A 23050-nucleotide genomic window follows, 5' to 3' on the forward strand; every position below is an offset into this window, starting at 1 on the left:
GCACGCACGCACGCACGCACGCACGCACGCACGCACGCACGCACATATACATACACACACACATAGACATAAACATCGGCTCGTTCACCTGCATGCTGGCTCTGTATTTTTTGGGGTTTAGTTAATTGCGGTAGCTTAGCTTAGTTGTGATTGGATCTCGAGACCTGGGATGGTTGCTGCTCGTGTTTCTGCTGGTTCCGTGCCTGTTTCGTGTCGGTTCTGTTTTTTTTTTTTTTTTTCAGATTTCCAGTGCTCGACGTGCGCCTCCATGTGTGTTAAAAAAATAAAAAATAAAAAAGACATTTTTTTTAATTTTTCCACTTGCACTGAGTACCATCCCATTGGAAAAAGACTGAATGTTGTGGGAAAAAGAAATGTGTTGCATCAGTTTGAAATGTTTGCTGGGTACTAAGAAAGAAAATGCATAATTCATCTCCATCTGGATTTTCACTGCAAGCCTTTTCAGGTTCAAAGGTGAGACCAGGCTCACTAAGTTTACATGAAATGTGGAGGCATAGTTTGAACACAATTCACATGCACCTGCAAAATCTAAAGGTCACTTTTACCCAGTGGTTCCCGAGAGCTGCTGTCCTGCATTTTTTAGATGGAATGAAGACCACCACTTTAACCCATGAAGCCATAGTATGACAGAATTATAGTTATAAAATTCAGTTGAAATATTTCAAAACGTCAACATATTTTGCTATGACATAGAGGTAATTTGAACGAAAAACAGTCACTTGACAAAGAGGAGATGCATCAAAGCACGGACAGGTGACTCAGACTTACATCTTCTCTGTTACTTTACTTATGACACACAGTCTGCTTCCATGCCGTCTGATAAATACCAAAGATGTCTTAAGGCAAACGTTTTGTTGTCCCTCAGTATCCGCTACATATCCTTAAGCGAAACTGAATTCCTGTGGGTTCTGTTCTTGTTGGTGGGACATTAAATACAACAATTGAGCTGTGCAGCCTTATGTAATTGTGCTTTGTTATGCTTTATTGTATCACTGTTTTCTTTTGAGATGTCTTGAAAAAGTTGAGTTGTGCTATTTATGCATCATCTGAGCCCCAAGATATGATATGCCCAAATGCACGCATCAACGCATGGGGACAATCCTCAGCCTCTCGCATCACATCTCACCAAACGGATTCACAACACATAACAGGAAACAGTTGTTCACAGTCATTAGCCAACAGCTTTGCTCCGACAGCATCTTCACAGAGGAGAGTCCTTCTGTTTGTCGTACAGCTAAATGCCATTTGAGAGACTGTGGTAATTACATCAACGCGGTCTTGTTAAAGGTGAGGATGAATAACGTGCAGCATCAGCATGTCTTTACAGGCAATGTGAACTCACCAGGAGTGGGGCATGTCTACAACACACGGATCAAATTTGTTTCTGCAAACGGGTGAAACCCATCTCTGATTCAAGGGCTCTGATGTGAGCAGCTTTACCCCTGAAGTGCCGGTACACTGATCAGGCAGTTGGAACGAAGTACAAGTACTTCCGGTTTTGAGTGTGTAGGATTACTGAGCACTGCGAGTGCTCGTCAGTTTAGTCGGAGCAGACATCTGACACAACCTTTGAACCCGCTGTTAGCAGAGCTGATTTAGACAGAGCAAGCTGCTTCCAACAATCATCACTGTATCCATGATTATCACAGTAACAAGACAAAAGAGATAAATGGACTGTGCATTTACGTTAATGTGTTAAAGGTAGCATCAAATTCACGGATTAATTAATGCAATGGAGCAAATGTTCTGAGATACAAACAGCTTGCTTCAATGAGCACAAACTAAACTGTGATCACAGAAGAAGAAAAAAAGGCCTTTCTGTCTTCCTATCTCCTCTTTCTGCTCTCGCTTGCAGCCTAACACATGATTTAGCGTGTCATGACTCAATGTAACTTCTCTCTGTGTGTGGGTGTGTGTGTTTGTGTGTGTGCGTGCGTGTGTGCATCTATGTGTGTGATTATGCACCTGTGTCTCTGCAGGACTCTGGGGCGGTGGCCTCGCTGCTCCCAGCTCTTGGCATTGCCTTTTCAGAGACAGGTGAATGGAAGCCACAGGACACTTCAAAGCCCTCTAATCTGCTGTGGCACCAAACTATCTGTTGCTACGGAGCCGAAGGCTTCGTCATGATGCCTCATTTCACTTTCATGAGCCTAACTTCATTTTACTTCTTCTCTTAAAGGACAAAATGTTCAATTTCACATATAACTATTAAATTAAGTTGACTAATTTACACAATTTAAATATGTTATATATATATATATATATATATATATATATATATATATATATATATATATATATATATATATATATATATATATAGACTGTTTTTGATGAGACAGGTGTGTAGACTTGAAGATACCCCCTTCGACTGATGAATTGTTAATTTCCTGTTATTTATTTTAAAAACATTCAAGTAAATAATCTATAGAAAACTGAATATTTAGGGGTACCTAATGATACATTTTGTTATGTGACATGTTCTGCGCACCATTTTGATGAATATGTAACTTTTTTTGTCTTTTTTCATCTTATGACACTTTGTAGAGTTACTCTACTACATTTACTTCACAGCTTTAGTCGCTCTTTACTTTTAAGATGACCATTTGAGAGGAGTAATAATTCATAATAATTAAAGCTGCAAGCAGCGATGAACTGGCCCTCGTGAGTGCAATTTTCACCAATAAAGGTCAAGGACTCAAAACTAAGTCCGATGACACCACCCATGACTCTTTATGTCAAACCATTAAAAAAATATGGCAGAAAATAGGAACTATCAAATATCGACCAATCAGAAGAAGTGGCGGGGCTAATTTGCACCAATTATGGTCAAGGACTCAAAACCGAGTCCGATGACACCACCCACGACTCTCTATGTTAAACCATTCAAAAGTTATGGCAGAAAATAGGGACTATCAAATATTGCCCAATCAGATGAAGGGGGGGTGCGCATCGTCGCAGGATCGAAATGCACATATTGATGTATAACACACGTTACGGTTCGGGCAAAGAAACGCCCGAAGAAACGGCATAAATTGCACGATTAATTCAAAATGGCCAACTTCCTGTTCGGTTTCGGCCATGCCGCCAAGACACTTTTCTTTAAGTTGCGACATGATACAGGTGTGTACCGATTTTCGTGCATGTACGTCAAACCGTATTGTGGGGCTTGAGGCACAAAGTTTTCTAGGAGGCGCTGTTGAGCCATAAAGCCACGCCCATTAATGCAAACCATTAAATATCAAATTTTTCGCCAGACCTGGCTTCATTTGGTGACTTTTGGGGCACATTTAGGGGAGCAAAAAGGCCCTAATTTCGTCGGGGGAAAAAAACAAAAAAATCCTACAGATACAATAGGGCCTTCGCACTGTCAGTGATCGAGCCCTAATAATAAAATAAACTTTCAAATTACAATCATTCTCAATCATATCTACTGTATAGCAATGGCCTGGCTTCAGCCTAAACATGTTTTTAACAGCTTTTCAAGTTTTTGTCAACACAAGAAACAAAGGAACAACTTTTAGCTCAGTGGTGCCTCATAAAGGTGTGGAGGTTGAGTCACTTTTAAAACCGTGTCCACAATTTATCTATTTGGTCTCCTGGTCGTTATCACACTTTCATTTGGTATTCATCCATTACTTTTTTTTAGTCCCTTTGTCGCATTTTTCAATTTCAATTCAATTATTTATATAGCATCAACAGAAGTTGTCTCTAGGCGGCGGCGCTTGCCTTTATGTCTACTGTATCTCTGTGAGCTCATGTCATTGTTAATGTTGCATGGTTCCATCAAACTAGGGCTGTGTACCGAACTTCAATTATTTTATGGCACCGACCTGCCTGTGATTGGCTGTGACACATGCGTTAGTTACTTACTTCCAAAGACAGGGTTTACATGTGAGTTGTGTTGTTGTTGAGGCCATTGATGTCACTAGTGGGCAATGTAATATTTGCAAGAAAAGCGTAATTTCTAAGGATGGAAACACCTTAGGTGCACAGGATCAATTTACGAGCTGTTGTTCCGCATTTAAATCCAAGAAGACCGAACTCAAACAATCTTCCTCTGAACATGCAGTTATTTTATGCGAAAAAGTTTTTTGTTATTTTTTTAAAACATTTTTACGGGCCACTGGGTGGCACAGTGGTTAAAAACAAGCAGCCCATATGCTGAGGCTACAGTCCTCCTGCAGTGGCTACATATTCGAGTCCCGGCCTGTGGCCCTTTGCTGCATGTCGTCTTCATTCTCTCGCTCTACCCCCTTCCTATCTACACCTTGAATAAAGGCCACTAGAGCTGAAAAAAAAATTGTTTTTTTACATTACAGTTCTCTAATATTATTTTATTTATGTTGGTTTGCAACCGTTTGTTTGCACTAAAATTATTTATTTGTTTGAAACTTCTTACAGTCAAATTACCAAAGCTGAAAAATAAGTCAACATTAGTATGTAGTAGTTATTTCTTAAAATTGGCATAAAAAAGTACCGTTCAGGAACTGGTATCGAAGTGAAAATTTTTAAAAGGTACCCATCCCTAAACGGGATTGGAGTCCAAAAGTTACTTTGAATATTTTTTGCCGACAGTAGGGACTTCACATTTCAAGAAACACAAGAAAAACAAACATCGGGCACACAAACCTTTGGAAACTGCAAGAGAGGAAAAACAAAAAAACAAAAATGGAAACAGGCAGAGACGCAAACAGCCTCCATTCCAGGTCTCTAAAACTAAATCAGAACTAGGCTACTGCCATTATCTGTCCCCAAAAGTGTGGGATGAGCATGTAGGTGAGTGAGCAGGTGTGTATATCTGTGTAAACGTGCGTGTGCAAAGTGAAAACAAGGCTTTACCTGAACTGCAACAAGAGTGGAGGAGGGAGGGCACAACCACGCCACCCGAGACACCAGAAGCCCACAAGGAAGAAACCCGAACCCAGGCCATCAGTAGCCATACGGAGGACCAGAAGAGGGTGGGAGGAAATCCCCTTGTCAGCAAGCCCCGCCCCGCCCCGTCCCAGCACGGGACACAGGACAGAGCCCCTATGACTACGGGAAGAGGCAGCAAGGAAACCCCGGTGACGGACCAGGAACCAGCCGAGCACCATCTGCCCTGCATAGGCCGATCGCGCGGCTAAGAGGCCCATGCCCTAAGGCCGAAAAGGCCAGCCCACCCGAAAAAGACAGGACCAACCCCCCCGACAGCTGACGCCAGCAGGCCGGCACCCACCCCGATGAAAGCGGGAACCCCACAGCCAAAGGTGCGCCCAGCTGCAAGGGCAGCGGGGGGAAGCGGAGACAGGAACGGAGCAGCCGAACCCCCCAACAAGGAGCCACCCAGATAAGCTCAACAGCAAAGAGTCCCAAACCCAGGCTAGACAACGGACACCCATTCACACAGATACACTAACATACACTTACTGACAAAGACATGGACAACCATTCTCTCACCACTGCCATCTCCCCCTGGAGGCACAGCCCAGCAGCCCAGCAGCCACCCCCCACTCCCATTTAGACATAAATGACATAACATAAGCCCTACCAGCACTCACTGGTGACTTTAATGTGATCAAAAGGCTTTAATGTGATCAAACGGCTTTAAAAGTGCAACAAACACTGAATTGACCAGCTGAAAATGTCCCTTTATATGTCATATACTGTAGAAACAGTAGTTTCTGCTGCTGTCAGCTGTACACCATCCCATCCCCACCAACCTCCCTCCCCAACCCCCCCGCCAACCATTGGGCTGGTATCCTGCCACAAGCCCAACCTGAGCCCTGCAGGCTGAGCCGGACTCTGGAGGGAGATCCTGGTGGCAGTAATGAGCCAGATGTGGCACTGGGAGCTCTGGGGATTTTCTACAGCAGTTAAAAATGTTATCCCCTTAGTCTGCTTTTGCATTTTTTATTAAATACAATGAACCAAAATCAGCACTGAACAGGCCAGTGTATTAATCTACTGCTGAGACTCTTCACAGACGGATCTATTCATGGCAACAAAAATCATTAGGACGTTTCCAGCGCTCACTTGTATCCACAGGTAATGGCATTAGACAAAGAGACTAAAAAACGGTATTATAACTCTAAGGTCATTGGAACAGACGGACTGGAATGTTTTCAATAACCAGGACCTGGTAGTATACACACAAACTGTTCTGTCCTACATCTCCTTCTGCATTGACACTGCCACCTGAACAAAACGCATCCGGGTTTACCACAACCAGAGTTGGGTAGTAACGAGTTACATTTACTCCGTTACATTTACTTGAGTAAGTTTTGGGAAATGTTGTACTTTTAGGAGTAGTTTTAAATCACTATACTTTTTACTTTTACTTGAGTAGATCTGTGAAGGAGAAACTGTTACTCTTACTCCGCTACATTAGGCTACGTTGAGCTGTTACTTTTCTTTTATCCCTTTTATCCACGTACGCGTCAATCTCATGACATCACTGAGTGATTCTTTGGGAAAAAATTTTGTTTTTGCATGTTTTGTCACATTTACACAGACTCAAAAACACACAGAGTTTCTATGAGTTCATGTTTGTTCTAGTTCTGCCTGGTTAAAAAAGAAAAGTACAAAGGCTTGAAATTTTGTGCTACTTGTGCTTAATTTATTTTTTTATTCTGTTATTATTTTATTTATTTTATTATTTATTAAAGTACTTGAATTTAATTATTATTTTAATTTAAGCTATTTTTTATCAATTTTAATTAATTTTATTGATTTAATTTGCCTGAAGATGATTATTTTGTACTTTTGTCTGTTTGAATGGTTGTGTTAAAAAAATAAATCAGACGTTACTCAACAGTTACTCAGTACTTGAGTAGTTTTTTCACCAAGTACTTTTTTACTTTTACTCAAGTAATTATTTGGATGACTACTCTTTACTTCTACTTGAGTCATATTATTCTGAAGTAACAGTACTTTTACTTGAGTACAATTTTTGGCTACTCTACCCAGCTCTGACCACAACCAAAAGCCCTGGATGTCAAAGAAGGTTCATACCCTCCTCAAAGCCTTGTATGAACGGGAAAACCGATCCACAGAGCACGGTACGGTTGCTTTTTGTTGATTATAGCTCCGCCTTCAACATAATCATCCCGGACATACTCATCAGAAAGCCGCTCCACCTTGGTCTCACCCCCCCACCTCTGCTCTTGGATTATGGACTTTCTCACCAGCCCTCCCCAGTCTGTCAGGCTGGGCCCCCACCTCTTCCCATCCATCACACTCAGCACTGGCTCCTCACAGGGCTGTGTGTTAAGCCACTTATTATATTCTTTATACACATACGACTGCTCACCCTCCCATCCCACCCACTGTATTATTAAATTTGCAGACGACACCACAGTGGTCGGTCTCATCTCAGGAGGAGATAAGTCGGCCTACAGAGACTAAATCTGCAAACTGACACTGTGGTGCTCATCAAACAACTTGTCACTCAACACAAAGAAGACAAAAGAATTGATCCTGGACTTCAGAAAGAACAGAACTGTTCGTATCATAAAAGACTCCTCTCACCCCGGCCATCACCTCGTTGAACTGCTGCCTGCTTTTCCCCACAGCCATTCAGTCTCTCAACAAACGTGACTCCAGACATCCAGTGGAATATACTCCCTATAAGTGCAAATTCAAACTTAACTAATTTAGGGTTAGGGTTAGGGTTAGGGTTAGTTAACCCTAACCAAAACACATTAGCTAACCCTAACCCTAACTGTCACTTAAAACTTTATCTTGCTCTCTTTAAACTCTCACTAAATGAATCACTAAATGCTCAGCCATTATAAACGGTTCTCTGGTTGGGTATTTCTTTCCTTGTGTTATACTGGCAGTAGGAATGGGCGATATTTTACCGTTCACGATATACCGTCAAAAAATTCCCCACGGTAAGAATTTGTCATCTCGCTGTCAAAATGATAAATTCCCGTTAATGACGTTTTTGTGTAAAGCTGATTTATGGTTCTGCGTTAAATCGACGCGCAACATACAGTACACTGCGTGTCGCTGCGTAACCTACGCCGTAGGCTCTGCATGGATTTAACGCAGAACCATAAATCAGCCTTAACAAACATGGTGGAAGGCAGATCTGAGAGCGAGGAGCTCATTGTTAAACGAGGCTCCAGCTCCGTTATCTGGAACTGGTTTGGATTTAAAAAGAGTGACGAGGAGCAAACATCATCTATTATATGCAGAGTCTGCAAAAAAACAGTGAGTGCAAAGGATGGCAATACAAGTAATTTATTATATATTTTACATTATATATTATATATTATTATATATAACATACGATTATATATAACAGCTGCTGCTGAGGTCTCCACCAGAGTGGTGTAATAATTGGTGTAGTTTAGCAGCATTTAGTATCTTTTAGAGCAGTGTTTTGGGGGTTCCAAAGACTGAATGTGGTGATAGATTTATAGTTACAAAGGTGGAGTTGAATTGATATTTTTTTTATCGTCATTTTCATCGTTATCGGGATAAATGCCAGAAATTATTGTGATACATTTTTTAGTCCGTACCGCCCATCCCTAACTGGCAGTACTGGTATCTTGCTATCATGCAGACTTGGATGAATATTTTGAAAATTTTTAAGTGTCTCTATTAAATGAACCAATATTTTTTTCAGAAAGGGTGCAATACATTAACTGTAGATAAAGTTTTAAGTAAAAATAAAAAATTGTGACTTATCTCACTAAGAGTGAGATGAATGTCGTTGTTCTGTAACTTTGTCAGACTGAATTTAAAATATTTTGGATATTTAAAGTAAAACCTTTTTGATACTCAACTGAACCAAATTTATTCTGCTTGCACACTCGCAGGAATATCAGAAAAGACATGTGTAAACAGCGCACCAGCTTCCATTTGGTTGGTGCTTGTTTGAAATGTCGTGTTTGAGCACCCACCATATTTACAGCTCTGCATGACCTTCAAACTGTGTGCTATAGTTTCCCAAAGCTCTGCACATGGCAGTAATTATACGAGGACAAATACGCAAATGAATGATTGAACAAACACACGGAGAACCGAGCATAAACAGCAGCTCCTAAAACATGGACAGCAAATCAGGTGGAGTGTGAATGTGAACCGGTAACGCAACTAGGAGCAGTTGTCAAAAACGTAGACTTTTAATCAAAGTAACATTTGCCACATAAATATCCCACTATAACACTCTAACACTGTACCCTGGCCCAGCATGTACTCTGAGCAGCTACAAAAAAGAAAAAGATGAGCACTTATTTGGACTAATTTTGACATACAACTAAATAATTGATATACTTAACAAGAAAATTCTGCATTTGCAGTGTAAGAGAAAAACAAACAAAACAAGACAACCATTTATAAGCTCCTGTTATCCATCACAAGTCTTTGATTTGTCCGACAAAATATATGAAAAAACTAAAGTTAAAATATATTGACTCTGCCGGTTCTGACCGTGCAGCCTGTGATGTCTTTGTTGCTTCACAGATGGAGGAGAGGAGTGTGACAAAGTGAGGAAGGAGGCAGTCGGCACACGACAGATGAAGGAACTGTAAATGCACATACAAGCTGGAGAATGACTTATCGTAGAAAATGACCGCTCAAATAACTAGTCCAGGCCTGAGCTTACGTAATGTCGGTTCACTGTTTAAAGCCCATTATGATGGCTGAAACCACATTTGTCCCTCCATTAAAGCTCTAATCCTACTTCCTACACCTAACATGTTAAGACAGCTTTTATTCATTTATTTTTTCACCGTGGGCCTTTTCTTTCCCCTCATGTCTCCTGTGGAGGTGTCTGAATGGCCATTGTTTTATCATTCATAACATTTATCATCAATCTGTCTATGGTTACAAAAGGATTTTCAATCTATATCCCTGAAAACCTGTTTTTTAAGACTGCCATACCATGAAGGTGAGATATTTTCAGAAGGGGAAGGGGAAGAAAAGAGGGCAACCAAAAGGGTCGAAAGACGCAGTGAGGAATGACGGGACTGAGATGAACTGAGAGTAGCTCTGCTGTTGTGTCCAAGCGTTATGAAACATCGTCATACACTGCACTGCCCATGTGGATGCTCTCTGCAGACTTTCATTAACCTTACAGCTCCAAATATTTGTGTTTCTGACCTCATCTATAAACTGTCTCCTCCTCGTATTGCTAGCAGCTCCTCCAACACACCAACAGAATTAAGCAACAACTATATACATCGTTCTCTTTTTCAATATATGATTTGGGATGAATTGCTCCTGTGTATGCATCATAAACTAAACACAGCACTTTGACAAAGCTTTAAAATCTGTTTAATGTTACGAAGCATAGCTAATGGCAGCCCGCGCTCCTAAGTCCAACTCGTGATGGGTTAAAAGCAGACGACTAATTTTACTGTGTTTCCTGAGATGTACAGTGTACTGACAAATAGGGCTGTTCGATTTTGCCCAAAAATAAAATCTCGATTTTTTTCTCTCAAAATCCGATTTTCGATTACGATTACGATTATTTTGTGAATTGACAAAAGGCAAAGAAATGATTTCAAATATGCTGTTTTTTTATTGAACATTTGCCCCATTGGGCTTTAAGTGCAAACTTTGCTCTTATTAAACCAAAAATGAATGAATAAAGTGCAAAACTCTGTTAAATAAGTTGAAAAAAAGTTTTAAAAAATATAATAAAATATAAAGTTTTATCTCTGAAAACAAAATCAGCAAATCAGCACTTGCAAACATACAGTAAGTTATATTTCCAATTAAATAAAACAAGACATTTTCTAATTAAACTAAACTGGGTCTTTGCATGCTAAATAATAATCAACCCATGAAGGAGGTAGAGGTGTGTAATGTCAGTCATTACATTTGCTATTCACATTTGCAAGTTTGTTGCTGGAACACGAGCGGGACTACCCGGTGGCATGTTAGTATATCACCATGGTTACAACGCCCCCTCCTACACTAAAGAGCCTCTCCCATGGGGCACTTGTCGCAGGTATTGAGAGGTATTTCCATCAATCATTAATATGTGTGCAGACAAAGTTAAAAAAAAAAAAAAAAAGTGAAAAATCGATTTTACGATTTTCACGTTTTAACATTGTTCTAATTACATAATCGCGATTACGATTTAAAATCGATTAATCGAACAGCCCTACTGACAAATAAAGATAAAGATTAATGCTTTTGTTTTTCAAATGCCACTTTTGGCAACAAGGACAGGCTAAAACTATACCATTATATTTCAAACTCTTCTAGGGACTGGGAACTGAACTGGTTTCATTCCACAAACCCATAGTTTCCCAACAAATTGGGATACTCTACAAAAAATTCCCAGCTAACGTGCACAAGTTTTGCATTTGTGTTGTTAAAAACATACTTTAAAAAAAGCACTTTGTGTACTCAGACATAATAGTATGGCTTTAGTCAGTGTCAAAAAGAGCACGGATAACTGCAAGGGAGCGTGAAAGGATCTTTCAGAAAAACTAATTAAAAACAGTGGCATTTTGTTCACCTATTCACATTTTAAGTGAACTACACTTCAAACCAGACAATGATGTGAGCGCTGAGGTTATAATATCTTAAACGTACTGACTGAAATGCTTCAGTTATTTTATAGAGCGGAACAATCATTCAGTCAACATAATGAAATCCTTACCAGGAGAAGGAGAGCACAGCAGCCTGGATAAATAGTCTGAGTCAGGAAGTGCAATGACTCAGTTGTGGATACTAATTTATCGCTTCTGGTTTTTCTCCGGAGGGATTTAACCTTGTGATATTCACACCAAACCCACAAGAGCAACCTCAATTAAAATATTACGAATCAGGTTCAGTCAGCATACAAATGCACTGGAGTACTTGTGATTTAATCAGCTTAAATATGATATTCTTTAATTATTTTATATTGTGTTCTGAGTAAGATACAGCATATAAAGACGATGTATTAAAAAATATTTACTGAAACTTTAAAAAAAAAAAAATTCTGTTAATGTGCAGGAAAGCATATACACACCTCCTCCCACTGGTGGATGTATCTGATGAGCCGGGACAATCTCAACAGACGCAGAAGACTGAGGATCTTGGTGAAGCGGACGATTCGCAGAGCACGGGCTGTTTTATAGACTTCAGAGTCAAAGCCTTTCTCCACTATTAAAAAGATATAATCCACTGGGATGGAGGAGAGGAAGTCCACGACAAACCAGCTCTTCAGGTAATTCATCTTGATGACCTTGGGATCGAGGATGATCTCTGAGCTCTCCTCGTTGACAATCCCCGTCCTGAAGTTCATTACCAGGTCCACCAGGAAGATGGTGTCTGAAGCCACGTTGAAGACTAGCCAGGTGGTGGTAGTTTGCTCTGAGAAGAAGGTTATTCCCACAGGAATGATGATTAGATTCCCCATCATCATGATGAGCATAATCAAGTCCCAGTAGAACCTGCAGAGCAACAAGGACAGGTCAGGGAAAAAAAGTATAGCTACTTAATCAGAACAGAAAAAGTCAATGAAAAGCAAAAAATAAACTCTCAATTCAGATACTTTAGTCAAATTAAGTCCAACATACAGTGCAATTTAAGGCTCAGGTTTTTTAAAAGCTGTTCTGAGCAGCATGATACACTGAACATAAAGGCCAAATTTACTCAAATTTTCCAGAATTTATACTTCAGGAATGTCTGAAACAATTTTCATGACAACTCAGATATAACAGTTAGTTCTGAAGGAAAACCCAGTGGATGGCCACTAGGGCTGGGCGATATGGACCAAAAGTCATATCTTGATATTTTCTAGCTGAATGGCGATCGATTTATATCGATATTTTTTCTGTGCCATAATTGGGGTTTCCCCCAAAGCATTATAGCATAGCATCTCTGTTAGCTTCATTTTTTTCTGAGGCAAACCCTTAACCCTTAAAAAAGGTTTTAATAAAATGCCTCGTGCCAAATGTCACACAGGTACCTTTATTAACAGAGGTCTGCACAATATCAAAATGTATAAAACAAATGAAATAAAAATAAACTGCCTGCATATATAGAATAAAAATGCTTCTTGAATAAAATAAAACAAATATCCCTTTCCTGCATAACAATTACATTAAAATACACTGTGCAATTAATACAATGTAGACAGTAACAGGCAGACTTTTCCACTGAGGTTGACAGTTGTGCAAATAACAAAACATTTGTGCAAATTTCAAATAAAACATTCAAGTCAATTTGTCACAAAATAAGCTATATCAAAATCATAAAAAAAAAAATATTTATTTTTTTTTTATTTTTTTTTTTAAATCGATATAAACGATATAAACGATCTCGTACCATATCGAGTTTGAAAATATATCGATATATATATATTAAAATCTCGATATATCGCCCAGGCCTAATGGCCAGAGTCATGAAGTTGACTAAAACTGCAATGTTTCAAGCTATAGTCACCGCAGTCAGCTCCTTTCATATAAAACAATGTGTCTTAATACCAGACAAAAAGTAGCAGAAAATGTGGAGAGGCTTTTATAGTGAAGGGAATAGAAAAGTAAACATGCTAGTGCATACTTGAGTTACGTTATGCAAGTGTCTAAGGTTTAAACTTCACCATGAGTTAAGGACACCAAGTTATCTAACGCAACCGCTTCCTGTATGCATTCAAGGTCCCCTAGATTTAGACCCTCCCATCCTTCACAGCTGTGTTAATGTCCCTGCCCTCAACCTTGCCATGAACAAAGGCAGAAGTGATCCATCAGCCCCTTGCTCTTTTCACCATGCATCCCAGGCCTCACTAAAGGCCAAGCAACCACGAATGAAAATAGATGCTTTCAGGAATCCTATCTCATTCTAAAAACTCTCCACTGACGCCATCCCTGCTCTGCCTTCCTGCCCAATCACTGATGTTACTGAAGGTGGAAATGGACTTGCTGGCTGGCAGGCTGCCCGACCGGCTGGAAGACCGGCCACCCAGTAATGGATCTGTGTGAATAAATTAAGCCGAGGCCCCGGCTTTATAAATATCCACAGATCATGTGTCCGATAATTGTCTTCACTTTGGCTAAACAGCGGCCTTGTAGGTGCCTCGTAAAACCCACTGAAGGTATTTTTACACGACAGGCATTGGACTGTAAAGTGGACACTTAAACACAGTGCATGATGATCTTTTTTTTATGTTTTTTTCATTCCTCCCAGAAGGTAGTTATTTCAATTAGCTTAAAAAACATTGTATTTTTTGGCTATTATATTATTTACATTTTTAAAAAGAAATTGCAGTCAAATCATCTGCTATGATTTCCCTTTCCAGTCATTTAAGATAAAGTGAAAAACACAGTTCATGATGGATCAAGAATGAAGATAAACATTAAAATCATTTCTATAGAGATATCCCTTTCCTGTCATTTAAAAACAGCAGATTATTAGAGTAAAAGTTCTTTTCACACAAAAAATAACTTAGATTAACTTAGAAGTTTCACGTCAAAGAAAAGTTGCATGTTTTCCTATAACATTCATGTAGGATTGTATTGACACCATTTATATCTTGATCACGAGATGTCGTATTACAAACTCACAAGTATTTAATAGCTATGTTGGTCCAAAGCACGTAACATTTCAGTTGGACATGGCTCAGGAATTGTAAAGTAATTGTGTTTTCCTTATTTCTTTCCTTACAGAGATACAGTTAATTCAACAGTGATATCTTATATGGAGTAAAGAGGGTAGTCAAAACCGGTTAGAGTTAAACGTCAAAAACATATTGGATGGGTGGGGTTTATAATAAATGGTTTAATCTAGAGGTTACAGCCGCTGTTAAACCAGCAGCAGTGTAAAGTCCACGCAACTGCATCTGCAAACTCAAACACCAGAATTTTTCAGTTTATTTAAACTTCAGGTTCAACCCACCCACCCACTGCTTGCTTCTAGTGATGCACCGAAATGAAAATTTGTGGCCGAAACCGAAACCGAAAATAATAATAAACACTTGGCCGAATACCGAACATGGTTCTTCAGCAGTTTTTCATTTATTTTGCCAATTTTTTCACCATTGCATAAATCAAATACATTTGATTTAGGCATGCTTTTCAAAGAAAAAAATCTTTTACAAAATTACAAGGTAGAAAATATTTATTGACCATAAAAAAATGAAAATGTTTTATTTTCCCAGCATTATGTTTTTTTGGTTCCACCTCCTGGTGAATGTTGGTAAAATTCTTATGGGGTTAGTTTTTGGTTGGCCAACGATTTATGTTTGTGGTGCGCAACGTTACGGGACAGAGCGGCCAGTCTATTTCCTTATTTTACAACCCCGTTATTAATTGTTCTGTTTTTTTCTCCACTTATTCCACCGAACACCGAAAGCGTTTGTTTGCCATTTTCGGCCGAACAATTTCGGTTACCGAACAATCGGTGCATCACTACTTGCTTCATCTATGGCTCTAGCAGTTCACTCCTGTGCTGCAGTGGTTACATACAGTCTAAATGAGCTGTGCAGTTTTCCAGTCATACGTCAGCCCAAACTTCAATTTGTAAACTCACTCTGAACACACAAACAAACAGCTGTCCTCATTGATTGAGAGACTGCAGCCAAACACAATAGACTGCAGCAACACTGCAAAGACAGCATTTGTTCTTCTGCCAAATGAATGTACCCTGTGAGCACAGAGATAAAATGTACAATTGTTACCTCCATATATCAGGGTAAAAATAATAAAATAAAAACACTATAAAAAAAAGAAAAGGAACAATTTTGAGACAATTGTTCCTCATAAAACCCCAGGTGGAAATAAGAAAAAGAATTTGGAAAAAATAAAAAAACAATTTCAAGTCAACAAAGTGGTAAATCATTAGCACCATCGTCAAAAGTTTACTAAATGTCATGAAATCCAAAATTATTCATTTATTTAACCCTCGAAGCACACGAAGGGTCACAAAGACACTGCAGTACACTGTGAAGATTAATTCATCTAAAGTTTCCCAAACTGACTATTCCATGTAAAATTAAGTGTTGTGCACACTCACTAAAAAAACTACTTTTAAAAAAAAAATTATAACTAAAATAAAGCAGAATTCTAACAAGAAAACCATTCCAAGCAGCTCATATTCTATGTTACAGCCTCTGTATTATTTTAGGAAATGGTAGTTGGAAATGACTGAAACAAGACTTCCTTGGTCGACAGTCTCTTTAAAACAGAAAACATTTCAGAGTCTTCAAGAATATGACAAAGGCCTCGCTTTAGCATAACCATAGGTGTCCACGGACATGCAGGAGGCCTCTCTAAAAATCTATGAATAATGAATATTACTAACCTGCCATTAATATTTAAGATGCCACTGTGTACAAAGAATATGTTGGCTATTGAGTTTCAAACACTCTCGTGAAGCAATCTAGAGCTAATGTGGACAGTAGTGTCATTCATGTCCTTTACCTTATATAACACTTCTTAAAGATCATACAATGCCCAGCCACACAAGTAGGTAGAACCCTGACACTTTCAGACATCTGTTTGTATTTCAACTTCCATGGAAGAAAACATAAAGTGCTGTAATGCATTCTCCACTATTCATCACTTTCAAACCAGGAGGTAATCTCTGCAAAATAGCAGTGAGGTGTCTTAACAATGGCTACAAGAGAAGAACTCCTTCTGAAAGACCCCCCCCTGGAAAATGTCATGAAGAGAAAACCTGAGGGGAGTCTCTACCAGAAACATTTTCTGATAATGTAGAAGTAAAAAGGCTTGTCTGCTGAAGCAGACACACACCATTGTTTCTCCCAGTAGTGCAGGGTTCCAACAACTGCTAAATATTTGCTCTGATTATGGGGTTGAATTTGATGTAAAATACAATGCCAAGAAGAGTGTTGTGTTGATATGCAGGACTAAGGAGGACAAGCAACTAAACTTTCCCCTTTTTTATTTGCCAGGTCAAATTATTTCTGTATGTAACTCTACTAAATACTTGGGCCACATTATTAATGATGAGCTGTTAGATGACGCTGACATGTGCAGGCAACGGCGGATGCTGTATGCTCAAGCCAACATGCTTGTCAGGAGGTTTCACTACTGCTCTTCAGAGGTTAAGGTCAATCTGTTTAGAGCATACTGCACCCCTGTATATACAGCCCCCTTATGGGTGAAATACACTAAAGAGAGTATGCGAAAGCTCCAGGTGGCCTACAATGATGCACTCAGGATCCTGATGAAAGTTCCTAGGGGTGGCAGCGCTAGTGAGCTTTTTAAGGACCTGCGCCTTCCCTCCTTTCAAGCCTTGCTGCGAATGCACATGTATAAGTTCAAGGGTCGCTTACATGCATCACAGAATGGTATTTTAATAGCACTGACCAACCCTCGCTACAGCTCGGTTCGCTACCAATCGCACATGTGGAAACATTGGTACGCATGCCTTTTATAGTTTTTATTGCTTTTATTTATTTTAATGGTGTTTTTATTTGTTAGCTTGATGTGTATTTATATTATCATGTATGTTTTGTGTTTGTTGTATTGTACGTTTTCCTTTACCCTCTTTCCCTGCTGACTACGGTCGATAATAATAAAGAAGACACATGTTCCCATTATGAAGCTTCCCCTTGCTCGTTTTTTTTCTGAACTCTTCTGCTTTAGCAAAATACTCAAATCCAGTCCACTTACACAATTCAGTTTCTTGAAAACACATAAGGAAAAAATATGAATTTTCTCTTCAATCTTCTGGCACTACCCTCTGGTCATCTTTTGAAGGGATCAATCTTCTTACATAATGTCGTCAAGAGTTTACTAAGCTCATTGACGATTGTGTTGTGGTAATTCTTGCCCACCATCAATGTAAATCTGCATGCCTTCATCTGTGGCTGAGTTCAGGTAAGCCCAGTTCATTCATTTATGTTTTAAAGAGAAATTGTTAAGAATATGTGAGGGAGGTAAAGAACAAAAGATCTGGAAATGATGCATTCACAGAGCTGCTCTGAGTTCAGGACCATGGACAGAGCTTGTGTTCAGGACCTGAGACAGCTCCATAACAGAGGAGGAGAGACATCGGTGGGGAAGACTGGGCCACATGTGATGCTTAAGTGGTCAATAGCTGACGTGTAGGCTACTAAACAAGCCGCTGGGCCATGAACTAGTCCTTCTTTAACATGAGCTAATCTGTGTACTATACAATGCCATGCCACGAAAATGTGAAGCAAATTAGGGGGAGTTTGTCCAAACCCAGTCTAACTTGATGAAATGAACCAATCTATAATAGCGAGCAGTTTTAATAATCTAATAATAATAATTATTAGTAATTAATAATCTACATTTTCACTTCACAATCTCACACTTTGAGCCAACAAGCTTGTGAAGCTTGGAGCACAGCAGTTCCAGCTAATCAAGAAAATAATAATAATGATGTTGCAATGAGTGAATGCCAATGAATGAAGTGTGACATTCTGCAGATCTTTTTAAACCAACAGTCCATCACATTTTTTCCAGTAGCTTAAAAAATATATTTTTTAAGCTACTGGAAAAAATGTGATGTATGTGATATATGTATATATATATATATATATATATATATTCCCCTCTTCCATCTTCTCTCACAATGTCATGATGGGTTAAAAGCAGAGGACTGATTTATGTGTCTTTTCTGTGTATATATATATATATATATATATATATATATATATATATATATATATATATATATATATATATATACATATATATATATATATATATATATATATATATGTATGTGATATATGTACGAGAAATGTATACATTTCTCGTACAATAGCCCTCTGAGTGTTTAAAAGGCTATTATTAAATTCAAGGATCGTATTTTAATGAATTCACAACACACTATTTTTCCCTCTTTTTTTCCCCTTTAACTGTCCCCTGCACGATTTTACCGCATTCTGTGCATTTTTCTGCTCACGGGCCCGTCGTCTCACCACCTACAATGTTTACTACCAGGATGCTGCAGTGGCATTGTCACGTTGTGCTCAGGTACCGTCGCTCCGACACGAGCCGAATATGTCATGAGGAGCTGACACTGCGCTGATCGTGTGAAACAACCACACACAATTGGCGTTGGATGTGTTTCCACATACATGACATTCACCATCCCTCGTCCAAGGACATCCCACTGGCGGACTTTACCCTCGAAACTTCAATTTCGTGTCGTGATTTTTAACAAAATGCTGCAATGAGACGCACACAAACCGGAGGAGGCACAATTGCTTAAATGCAGAGGTAGATTAAGGGGCAGGTTGCGTGCGCGCTATATGTGTGAAAGTGGAGGCTCTAGCTTGCAGACCTGAGTGTGACGGGAGGGGTGCATAGAAAAGGGAGGGGTGAGCAGGTGTCTATTCCAGCCCTTACCTAAAATCGCTATATGGGTGAATGATCCAGTATCCGGCCGTCTGGACTCTCTCTTGCTCTTTCTCCACGGCTTTCTGACTGCCGAACATACGCAATGAGAACTTATTGACTCCGGGCTGCATCATGGCCCCAAATTGCCTCTGCATAAAACCATGTTGCCTGGACGCTCCCTCCAGATCGTCAAAGCCGACCATGGCCTCTTCCCGCTCCCCCTTGAAGCCCACTGAGTTGCCATGGTCCTTCTGGCTCCCCGTGTTATTTTTCTGTATCGAGTCTTGCCTCTGAAAAACATTATTCCCATCAGCCTTCTCCTCCTTGTTGCTGGAAAGCGAATTGGATTTTTCTTCCATGGTGTTCCTTAGTTTCCCCCCTCCTTGAATCTTCCTATGTTACAACGCGTTCCGTCTCCTGCTCGCAAGAGCTGCGCGCAAAACTGGAGAGGACCCGCTGTGAGCTCTCCTGTTTCTTTTGATGCCCTTCAAACTGTTCCGCTCCTCTATCTACAATGCGAGTGCTGCAAACTGAGACAGAGTGCACGAGAGCCCGGTGGATCGGGTTTCTTGGGTTACCGCCATCTACCGACGGCACCGGCTTCTGCCGTGCAAAGCCTAAGCCCCGTCTCACTTCGCACGGCACTGCGGTTTAACTGGCACATGCTCCTGCACAGTATTTACATAATATGAAGGAGGCTCATGAAACCCCCCTGCTCTTCCTCTGTCGCCCTGTATCAACTGTTTCAGTCAAGGCAAATAAGGGGAAAGTGAAGCAGATCATATTTAGGAGGGTTTTTTTTTTTTTCAATCAGTTGCTACAGCATGTAGTCCTTGTTCTGGCCAGTAGCTGGTTTGACTCCTGTCGAGAAGTTATAAGGGAAGCCAACACAGCACCAGAGGTGGAAAAAGTACTGAAAAATTGTAATTGAGTAAAAGTATCTTTACTTTGCTTAAATCCTACTCAAAGTAAAAGTAAAAGTACTCATCTAAAAATGTACTCGAGTAAAAGTACAAAAGTACTTCATTTAAAAGGTAATTTGAGTAAAAGTTACTTTCAGTTATTTAAAGGAGCTGTATGTAAGAGCAATAATAAAACGAATCATAAAATGACCCCGATATGTCAACAGACATTTAAAAATCATGTTCATTTCAAATACTTATGTCACTGACAAAAGCACTCAAGTCAGGATATTCCAGTTTAAAAAGAGGAGTTGCAGCCCTCAACTGATGTTTATGTTGTCATTTTTTGTTTTGGCCTGAAGCTCCACCCTCCACCTATCTCCCAATCACCAAGTCAGTATTGTTTCTGAAGCTCCACCCTCCACCTATCTCCCAATCACCAAGTCAGTATTGTTTCTGAAGCTCCACCCTCCACCTATCTCCCAATCACCAAGTCAGTATTGTTTCTGAAGCTCCACCCTCCACCTATCTCCCAATCACCAAGTCAGTATTGTTTCGGCATCCGGGTTGCCAGCTCGGCTCTAATTATCTCAGCCATGGCAGCCTACGTTCCTGCTGAATTCTGCAGCCTACCTGGCAACCTCTGGTCGGGGGGAGGAGGGGGAGGGTACACGCCGCTCAACAATATTTTGAAAGTGACTGCAGTACCAGTTTTGGCCATTTCTTACAGACGGCTCCTTTAATGCAAAAAAAGGATGAGTCACGAATCAAATCCAGCACAAGATGTTTTAATTAACTTCGAGGCATATTAAAGTACACATCAACACTTGTAAAAGCTCAGCTCAGCTCAGTAACATGATGCTTTTACTTCCGCAGAACAGGACAAAAAGGACAGTCACAACCTGTACTGTAAAGTGCAAACTATTTTCAGTCATATTGTCCAACCGACAACACTAAAACCAGAATCAAATTATTCAAACACAAAATAAAGTGCCCAATGCCCGCAGGATCCTGCTATTCACAATAAACCAAAATAAAAGCCCACAAGATTTTCACCATAAATGTTGTACTCAGTAACGTGAGGGGCTTCAAATGTAGCGAAGTAAAATACTTGGGTCAAAATGTACTCGAGTAAAAGTAAAAATTACATATTTCAAAAACTACTTAGAAAATTACAAATTACTCATAAAAAGTACTCAATTACAGTAACGTGAGTAAATGTAATTTGTTACTTTCCACCCCTGCACAGCACAACATAATACAATGTGGGTGTGAACATATTTTCTGCTAATGGTCATAAGAAAAACTATCTGAACATTATGCGGATATCACACATTTTAAGGTGTTACAGATAAGGTCCAACACTCAGTATGAAGGCTATGACTACTGTATTCTATTCTTATTTTAGTTGTGAAGTTTACTTGTTAATTGGTCCATTGGGTCTTTTGAAATGCAATATTATCTATTCCTATTTTACAGCCACCTCTTCCTATTGAGGGTCTCGGTGGTCTGCTAGAGCCCATTCAGGTATATATTTAGGCAAAAAGTTGAGTAGACCTCAGACGGGTTACCACTCCACACACACTATATGGTCAATTTAGAGTCCCCCAAAAACCCTTAAATGACATGTCTTAGAATTTGGGAGGAAACCAAAGAGTAAAAAAATCACACAAGCAAGAGGGGCAAATATAAACTCCTGAAATTAATTCCCCTGTTAGGATTCTTACCATGGACTTTAAAGCTGGGAGGAACAGTGTTAACCATGCAGAAGACAAAAAAAGAAGAAAAATCAAGTGGTGTTCCACTTAAAGTTAGGCAATGTTGGATGTAGCAGTGTGGCAAAGCTACCCCATAACATTGTGGATCTTGTCTTTTTTACAAGCTTTATCCAAACTAGTGCAAACGTTACACTAACAATGCCGAACACTGCCTAAAATGAGCAATATTCCATGTTTTTAGGTGTAGAGAAAACATTATTAGCAACAGGTAGGGAATGTTTTTAGTGTCAGGGCAAAGTAAAACAAATTATATCTGGTAGGGCTGGGCGATTTTGGACAAAAATAAAATCCCGATTTTTTTCTCTGAAAACCCGATTTTCGATTTCGATTTTTTTGGTAAAACTACAAAAGACAATGGAATAAATTGTTTAAAATATTGTATCTTTATTTTTAAAGAAAAATAGCAAACAAATTTCCCTATTGGGAATGAAGTGCAATTGAAAGATACTGTAAATCCTCCTTGAGTTTAGTAAAGTGACAACATTTACAATTTTCTTGACCAAACAAAGATGACTAGACGAGCTCTGTCTGTAATGCAGCCAGCTGCAAAAAAGGAAATTTCCTTTTTTAACATCGATTTTGATTAATAAATCCGATTTAGATTTAAAATCGATTAATCGCACAGCCCTAATATCTGGTATTTACCAGGTCTTAAAAGTGAATTAATTACAAACTCAGATGAACAAAAAAACACACCATAGGAGAACTGTATGATGTATTATTGTAAATTCTCCTTGCCTGGTTCAATCTCACTCAGGGTAAGGGGGGACTGGACTTTACTCAGGCCATCACCAGGCAAATCATCCATCCATCCATTGAAATCAGATCCATCCTACATAGAATCGTCAACCAAACATTCAGGTCGTTGAACTGTAGGAGAAAATCTAAGTACCTGAAGGAAACCCACACAAGCACAGAAATAACATGCAAATGATCAAAACAGAAAGGCCTCAACTGATGCAGGAAGCCATCTACCCATTGGGCTGTCTTCTTTTCCTTTTGGTAATATCCTCATATATTACACTTTTGAATGAAAATTAGTTTAGAGTTTTCTTTTGAAAATGACAGCATTTATTTTAGA

The 23050-nt window shown here is 39.4% G+C and overlaps 1 protein-coding gene across 2 annotated transcripts in view; it reads right to left on the reverse strand.

Moving 5' to 3' along the window:
- Positions 1–19880, reverse strand: part of LOC133454930 (potassium/sodium hyperpolarization-activated cyclic nucleotide-gated channel 1) — a 95666-nt gene extending 75786 nt beyond the window's left edge. For both annotated transcript variants that reach the window (XM_061733669.1, XM_061733670.1), the window contains exons 1-2: positions 19299–19880; positions 11981–12404 (exon numbers count right to left, since the gene is read on the reverse strand). In XM_061733669.1, coding sequence (XP_061589653.1) covers positions 11981–12404; positions 19299–19648 — 774 coding nt within the window. In that variant the 5' untranslated portion in view covers positions 19649–19880. The remainder of the gene's footprint in view (positions 1–11980; positions 12405–19298) is intronic.
- Between the last annotated feature and the right edge of the window lie 3170 nt (positions 19881–23050).

Source organism: Cololabis saira, chromosome 11 (assembly GCF_033807715.1).
Source record: "Cololabis saira isolate AMF1-May2022 chromosome 11, fColSai1.1, whole genome shotgun sequence".
NCBI classification, from domain to species: Eukaryota; Metazoa; Chordata; class Actinopteri; order Beloniformes; family Belonidae; genus Cololabis; species Cololabis saira.